This window comes from Arachis ipaensis, chromosome B10, assembly GCF_059453495.1.
Source record: "Arachis ipaensis isolate K30076 ecotype BB chromosome B10, ASM5945349v1, whole genome shotgun sequence".
Lineage (NCBI taxonomy): Eukaryota > Viridiplantae > Streptophyta > Magnoliopsida > Fabales > Fabaceae > Arachis > Arachis ipaensis.
In genome coordinates, this window is record NC_142435.1 from 97,901,446 (window position 1) to 97,910,021 (window position 8,576).

The 8,576-nt window shown below is 34.4% G+C and overlaps 1 protein-coding gene across 1 annotated transcript; it reads right to left on the reverse strand.

Annotated features, from left to right (window-relative positions):
• Positions 1-1,478: 1,478 nt before the first annotated feature.
• On the reverse strand, positions 1,479-8,239 carry LOC107623412 (CDPK-related kinase 6). Its single transcript, XM_016325660.3, has 11 exons — positions 7,354-8,239; positions 5,914-6,044; positions 5,637-5,678; positions 5,410-5,518; positions 5,212-5,290; positions 3,303-3,599; positions 3,053-3,162; positions 2,821-2,925; positions 2,526-2,588; positions 2,049-2,216; positions 1,479-1,958 (listed from the first exon to the last, which is right to left on the reverse strand). Exons 1-11 carry the CDS (start codon positions 7,918-7,920, stop codon positions 1,809-1,811), a joined length of 1,821 nt encoding a protein of 606 aa, XP_016181146.1. The 5' UTR covers positions 7,921-8,239; the 3' UTR covers positions 1,479-1,808.
• Positions 8,240-8,576: the final 337 nt, after the last annotated feature.

Below are 8,576 nucleotides of genomic sequence, written 5' to 3' on the forward strand. Positions count from 1 at the left end.
TCTTTATAAAATTTATATTTATTATAGTCATTTTAAATTCAAAAAGCAATTTTATCATAATTATTGTAGTTTTTGTTTGTAAAAAATATTTTGAATTTAGCAAACATACTACTATTATTTTTTAAAAAATTATATTTTAAAATCTAATTTTAATATATTACTTTTTAAAAAGTTATCAGATCGGGCCAAAGTCATATATAATTTGTGATCCAACTATCCAAACTAATCCACTCGCTATTAAATAAAAAGTATTATGTCTATATTTCATATTAAAAATTAATCACAAATAATTTTTTTGTATTTATATATAGATATATGTATGATTTAATTTATTTTTAATATTTATCTTATATTTATATATTCTATAAAAATAACTAATTAATAATTAATTTTTTTTATACATTTAACATAGTTATAAAATATGCGTAAGAATATCCAAAAAGTATATGCTTAATCAAAAGATATAAACCCATCAAATTTGTTGGCGTTACATGGACATCCTAGAATTAATATCTTTAAGATATGAACAAATAAAATATTTAATTTAATAGTACCATCTTTACTTAAGATAGAATACTCAGTGCAAAAAATTAAGAAATTTAACGGCAGCGAAACAGAAAATGACACTTGTGAGATTCCTGTCCTCAGAATGAATCCAGAACGCGTCATTGAATGGCTGAAAAAAATATTAGAATGGGAATAAAGTAATAATACATCAATATTTATGTCGGGGGAAAAATATTTATTTATGATAAACTGCTTAATTTCCAAGTTTATGGCATTTTTCTTTCCCACTTTATTTTTTATTTATTTTATTTTTTTTATTCACTTTGATTTCAAGTTTATGTTTCGCATTAAAGTAAAAGATGCATTGTTTTTGAATGATCCTGTTATTCTTCAAAGTTTAACATCCTAGGCAAATCAGCAACTTGGAACCGCAATGTGATTCAACTAATTTTGAAGTTTCTAACGGGTGATTGAACTGGTAGAGTAAAAAATTTAAAGATTCCTTTAAGTTTTACCGAAATTAAGATAAATATAATAAAATAATATATTTATGTATAAAATATATAACCTTTTAATTTTTTTGTATTTTATTAATTTAAATCGATTGTTTAATCTTTAACCATTTTTTTTACTTTTTTTACTAATTCACTATTAATTCGTTTTTATTTTTTAACTTTTTTTACTAATTCACTATTAATTCGTTTTTATTCTAAGTCAAACTGATTTGATAATCAATTTTTGATCAACCCGGTCAAACCAGTCAATTAGATCCAGTTCTCACAACAATGCTAATTTTAAAACAAATAGCTAACAAATTTGTAAACATGATCCCGTATAGTTCTTACGAGAAATTAGATCTTGTATTGTTTTGAATAAGGATTTAGAACAAAGTAGAGAGGAATATGAAATTACGGCATAAGAACTTGACTTGACCCAAGTTCTCCGTCGCATTTCTCTACCATATGATGAAGTTGACCAAAGCATATTCGTCTTTAATTCTTCACAAGAAACCTTACAACAAAACAAGTTGCATCTTGTGCTCACAAGTAAAATAGGAGAATTTTTACTTTGCACCGCAAATCACATGACCAACAAAACAATATGTTAGCTCTCTTTTGTTCTCCGTGATCCAGTAATATTCCCAAACCCACAAAAAGAAAGAGAAAGGAAAAAAAAAAAAAGAAAAAAAGACGAAGACCCCTCTGTACTATTTTCTTTTCAAATTAACAAAATAAAAAAATTAAGAAAAGAAGACACGAACTAATTTCAACAAGAATTACAATAATAACACTTCACTTTGGCTATACTACCGGTCTGTGATGTCTCGTGTTTGAACTGCGAAGCGTCACGCCGTGCAAAAACTTTGTGAATCCGACGAAGCTGAGTTTTCCATCGGATTTTCGGATCCAATCACCCATTAGAGCATAAGCTGAAGGTCCCAAACTCATCTCCTGAAGCATTATATGAAAAATGAGACTAGTTTAATAACTTTTGCACAAAGTTCATAACTATTTGGATGGTTATGAAAAGGATTTGCAAACCTGTGCCAACTCCTCTACTGAAATAACTCGGTTCCCCGCCTCTTCAAAATGCTCAAACGCTGTGGTAGCCATGTTGTCCCAATCCGGATGAACCTCCAGCTGGTATACACTGATTGCAGCGGCGCAGAACTCTTCGAAGTCCATATTTTTATATGAGAGTGCCTCCATCTTATTTCAAGAAAATATGCAAAGCAGATTTTCAGTATTGCAATGCAATCAAACAAAATATTGGATTAACTGTTATTGCCGATCCCCAGGGTTAAGCAAGATTTTTCATTTGTCAACTATAACATCCTCATATTTTCACTAGAGTCAAATAATAGGTCCTTTCTTCCACGTATTCTAATGCTTGTACAAAGAAAATTTAGCATTTGATTCGTCTTAACAAGGTTATGTGGAGCAATAATTTTCAGCATGTTAAATTAGAAACAATCAAGATACTATATGTGTCTAAATTACATATCGCAGATAACTCACCAAATGTAAAATCTCAGGGACCCTTGATTCCTTCATGGCATCAGTTGAATTTTTCATAAGAGCCTGCAATTTTATATGAATTCCGGTTAATAGATTGAGTAAAGAATAGAAAATAAATTCACCCACAATACATGAACAACAGAAGACAAACTAAGGCAAATTAGTTTGCTGGAGCTAGCAGATGACAGTCATGACATAAGGATGTTATATAAGTTTAACAGCTAATAATATCATATTTTTAGTTTTAAGAACGTATCTTAACATAATAGAGGGATCACAAAGACCATGAACATACCCCTCTAAAATTATCGAGTGAAACATAGCCGTCTTTTGGTTCCAATAGGCTAAACTGCGCTCTAAGGTAGATAAGTTCGTCTTCTGTCAATGCTTTTGAGAGAGCCTGCATTATGTAAATGAAAGCAAAACGCAACATTATTCCTGTTCCATAATTCCCAACGAGCACCCAAAGAGGGAAGTGGGAATGATAAAAGATGGGTTAGTTTTAATGGGAGCAAAGAGATTACTACCTTCAATGCTGCACGCTTCAAAGGTGAGGCACGCACATATGACTTGACTAACTTGTAAATCAAAATATCTAAAGGAATGGGAACGTTTTCATTCCTCAACCACGGATGAGCTGCAAATACCAAGGTAATTCTTTATCAGAAAGAATCATGCAATGAGGTTACTAGTGTATTAGTGTATGTGTGAGTAATTTCAAATATGAGCAATCAATTGTTTGTAAACACTTTTTGAGCGAGACATTCTGAGGCATACTTAGAGCTTGGGCAGCAGTCATCCTTTTCCTGTGGTCCTTGTTCAATAGTCTCTTAACAAAGTCTTTAGCTTCTGGTGATATTGATGGCCAAGGTGTATCGTCAAAGTTAGGATTTGCTCGTAACACAGACCGGAATATTCCTGATTCAGTGCGTGCCCAAAATGGTCTACTTCCACATAACAATATGTACGATATAACTCCAATACTCCATAGGTCTGCCTCAACACTGTAAGATCTATGCAGCACTTCAGGTGCGACATAGTAGGCACTGCCAACAATATCATTGAGGCGTTGATCTGCATAATAATTAAGTGTCAACAGGAAATTGGTAAGCGGGATCGAAGAGAATTAAGCATTTTGTTAACATGTCTCAATTTAAACCACAGTATATAATGGCATTACTTAATTAGTGATAAAGATATTAGGGAAATTTTCAAATAAATGCTCTCCCACCCTCATTGCTAAATGTCACCTAGAGTCTGGCAGAGGTACGAAGTGAGTCACAAATTGATATTGAAAAGAGTGCTAAGGATATACAACAACAATCAACAACAAAGCCTTATCCCATTAAATAGAGTCGACTACATGGATCAAACGATGCCATTATGCCCTGTTATATATCATGTTTACAGTAAGACCGTTTACACATGTTAGGATATGTACCCAACACAAAGGAGCAGTAAGGTTGGGAGGAGTGAAAATAGGGACTGAAAATTGGAAGGTAAATGCTGGAATGAAAGCTGACAAGGTATTAGACACAGCATAACAGCTTCGCTCATTTTCATTCTTCAGTTTTATATCACCTATCTTCTACTAAGCAATGGGTTATACGCTACCACACTTAAAACTTGAGTTACATCTACATTCTTAATTCAGCTGAGATGAAAATAGCATAGCATAGCATATCAAAGACAATGTTTTGGCCAACCACCAAGTAGAAGATGCCAAAAGGATAGAGAATACAAACGCTAGAAAAATGCATATCCAATAGAGTTCTGTACAATCTCCTTTCTTCACCCATAATCAATATTTGATCATCTTAACATAGTATATTTACTATTAGGCATTTATTCTTTTATGTATATAAATAGTATATCGAATATTTGACTTCTATTCTTTTATGAGGTTGGTATGGACCCTTTAATATTGGACTTTTATGCATTTATTGCCTGTGGAAAGCCTTCACTAAGTGAAAAATAACAAATGAGAACCTAGCGTAAGCATCATAGTAAAATATATAATGGGAAAAGGAAGGGGAAGTAGATAGTAATCAAACATAACAAAGTCATATACGGGAATTTGCAGTGTTCAACAAAGTTACAAAACAGTTAATAATTCAACCGGAAATATTTAAGCAAAGATAAAGAATATTAAACATAAAAATCACAAAAGTTAAGGTGAAAGCTAGCTTCATACAGAACGTGTTAATAAATTTGGAGAACAAATCTAATCACATGCATTATCATAAAAAAAAAATGCTCTTTTTGTTTAGCACAAGCACGTCAAGTATCTCTAGTTAAGATATGTATCAGATATATCAAGCAAATCGAAAATATTATAAAAAGTAGTTGAGTTCTTAACTACTATGAATACAATTTAATTTTAGATGTCTACACTACATTGAAGGCCAACAAAATGGGGCATGGTACAATATTACTACTCCGTTGCACCACACCCTCTTTTTGGGGGTATGCATTCTCCCTCCTCCCAACTAGTCTCCTCACTAGGGATCGAACCAAAATTCTCCCTGGGTTTATAATGTGCCTCTAGCACTGCACTATGAAGTTTGGGTGTTGGACTATAGAAAATTAACATGAGAAGATACTACACACAATAAACCTATCAAATTGCATGTGCTGTATTATACTGTGTGATAATGACTATATTAAGTTAATCAGTCATAAATACCTGGTCTAACAAAATCAGATAGACCAAAATCAATGGCTTTCATCAAAGCATCCTCTTGTTTTGAGAGAAAAAGGAAATTCTGCAAAGCATGCAAAATATACATCGTGAAGCTGTATACTAGAGAGGTAATTATACTAAAGGAGGGGGAAAATCATTCATTCATAGACATGAGAAAAGCTGTTGTTAAAAGCTTCATACCTCCGGTTTTAGATCACGATGTACAACTCCTTGGAGATGGCAAAAGGCAACTACATCTAAAATTTGTAAAAGAATAACTTTCGCATCATCTTCTGTGTATCTTCCCCCTCTGTATCAAATAATATAATACCAAAATAGAATTATAATCATGTAATTCAAAACCAAACTTCTGTAAGAAAAAAATACAGAGTGCCAAGAACAAATGGAAAATAGCACTTCGAATTTACCTATCTAGAATTCTGTCAAGTAGTTCTCCACCCTCACACAACCTGATAAGAACAAAAATATAATAAATTTCTCTTTCAATTATTGTATGTTTGTACTAATATTTCCCAGATACGAAACTTGCCACGTCATTAATATTCTTGGAACCACAAACCAACGACAAATTCCTTATACCGAATAATCATAAAATATATCTGGATAGAAACGACCCTTCCAACCTTTAATATAATAAAATCTAAAAGGAATGAAAGCAATTTTCAGAAAGGATTGTTCACATACTCCATTACTATGTAGACATTATTGACATCCTCAAATGCATCATGAAACTTGACCAAATTTTTATGACCAGATAAGGCCTTCAACATTTTCACCTCCCTCCTAACATCTTCAATTGCTATTGCTGAAGTCATCTGCCATATAAAAATCAGTTTATTACAATAACCATTAACCAAGCCAAATTTAAAATCAATCGTAACTTAACAAAATCAAAGTTCAATGAATGCTGACATATGTCATGAAAATAAAATAAAATATCTATGACCGCAAGAGCACAACAATTCTCCCAAGTAATTGATTGACTAGTAGAATAGAATAGAATAGAATAGAGTCATCTTTTAAGCTGCACATACTTTTTGCAGAAAAATCAACCAGTAGAGGCCAAGTAACTGAGTTATCTTATTTGATGCCCATAGGTTTGCAACAAAAGGGCTCGTTAAAGCATTCGTCAATAGGTAACAATTGTTAAGTGCCAGCATCATTGTGAGCCATCTATCTTATAAACTAATCCTCCAATTTATCTCCTAAGTTCTAATGGAGAATGAAAAACAAGGCATGACATAAGCTTCTTAAATCTACAGCTAAGCACCACTTTGCTTCATTGCTTCTTACAAACTCCCAGCTCTCTATCCCCATTCTTTGGCAAGAAGGCAATATCACTACCAAGATTTAACCATTTGAGCCAAAACCAATTGGCCACTGATAAAGACAATTGCAAAATATGTTTTTGATGAATCATAGCTCCCACATAAATATCTTCAGCAAAAGCCACATCTTTCGACAACTTCCACTTTAGAGGTTACAACTTCATCTTCTCCTTGCTTCTCCAACAACTTCTAACAATCCCAGTCACATATTCCAAATCACTTTGTTGTAATGCTCTAAGAAACCAACAAGAAGTAAGTAGTTGAAGGCAAAGTTGTTCAGTCGCTTTACCCCAGAACTAACCAAAGTGCTAGCTAGCATTATTAAATTATAAAATCCTGCACTGTTTAGATTTCATACTTCTGAGTTTTGTATACTCTTCTGGTGGTACTAGCACTGACTTAGAAACTGCCAAAAACAGCTATTAGTTTACATCCACAACCAAAAGCAAACTTCGAACTTTAGTACACAAACACACCAGCAGATTCCATAAGGGGGCATACATCATTTTTCCAAGTAGAGAACTTGAATGCAAAATTTAATTCCAAAATTTCACGAACAAGTAACCACTAATTTCGCTAAATCTTCACTACACTACTAACACCTAATTACAGTGCAAAAAAGGGTCACAAAATTCAAGAGCTAATAAAAAATTGACCAATAGTCAACGAAACCAGCACCAAGAAAAACCGTATCAAATGATCTTCACAATTCACAGTTCAACATAGTAGCAAAGACAAAAGCCCAATTTATACCTGATCAACATACATAAGAAATCACCAACAAGAATCTTCTTACCTTAGCTTTGGATATGATTTTAACGGCAACTGATTGACCCTTAAGGTCACCCTTCTTCCCTTTAGCCCAGCAAGTATGACCAAAATGCCCTCGACCCACTTCCTTTCCTAGCTCGAACTTCGCACCAAAGTTCTTAAAATAACCAAAGCTCTTATCAAGGGACCGCTCTCCACCTTCTGCGCCGGCACCGCCACCACCCCCTTCACCTTGCTCCTCCGGTATGGGACCGTCTTTTGGCTTCGTCTTCCCCTGCCTCCGCAGCAGTGCCGCCATAATCGGCTTCGCCGGTGACGGGGGAGGCAGCGGCCAACGGAATTTTCGCCCTGGCGTCTTCGCCGCCGGCGACGACGCCACCCCCGGCGGAAGCGGACTTGTGAAGGGGCTTGTCGAGAAAGAGTTCGCCGGAGTACTCCTCCCGGGAGTGGCCGTCGAAGCATCGCTGACGCCAGACACGGAGTTGTTCCCTACTGCTACCGGCGCCGGCGAGACATGCGGCGGTTTGACGTGGTGATTGGCGGCGGCGCCCTCGTTGTCGACAGCGATGCTCTTGCTGCAGCAATGGCCCATGGCGGTGATCGGCGAGAAAAGTCAAAGCCTCAGAAGCTCCAAAAACGTCGCCGGAGAATTTGAGAAAAAATAAAAAAGAAGGAAAAAAAACACTGTAGAGAGAGGAAGTAAAGAGAGAGACCGAGAGAGAGAGAAGAGTTTAATAAGAAGGAAGAAGAAAGAACTAAGGAGAGAAAGGAGAAAATTGAATGAAAAAAAAAAAAAAAAAAGGGGGAAAGTGAGAGTTAATTTTTTTTTTTTTATTTTGAAGTCAGAGAATTAATTTGAGCTTAATATGGAGACAGTCCAACTGTATTCATTTATTGGGTGAAAGTAAATTGCTTCGTTACGTTGGTTGGATCTTTTCCTTATGTTTTGAATTGAACCACCTCCCTATAATTCCTCTTAAAAGTTAATAAATCCAATGGGACTATTTTATATTTCTCAACAAATTTCATAATCATCCATATTTTTAATCTTTGTAATATTATATTACTATTTGTTATAATCATCTTGCAATGATTATTTTTTTGGTTCTAAATATATTTGGGGTCGATAACCATATGATTTTCCTTTTGGATTTTGTGGCCATTTAAAGTAACAACGATGTAAACACCACATACCGCGTAACTTGTACCAATATTTTAGTGTTTTTGGATTTCAATGTGTTTTTAACT

Coding starts and splice junctions, on each gene's coding strand:
- LOC107623412 (XM_016325660.3), bottom strand. CDS start 7,920: ATGGGCCATTGCTGCAGCAAGAGCATCGCTGTCGACAACGAGGGCGCC. Junction 6,045..7,353: donor AAATCATATCCAAAGCTAAG/GTAAGAAGATTC, acceptor TTTATATGGCAG/ATGACTTCAGCAATAGCAAT. Junction 5,519..5,636: donor CTTGACAGAATTCTAGATAG/GTAAATTCGAAG, acceptor TATTTGATACAG/AGGGGGAAGATACACAGAAG.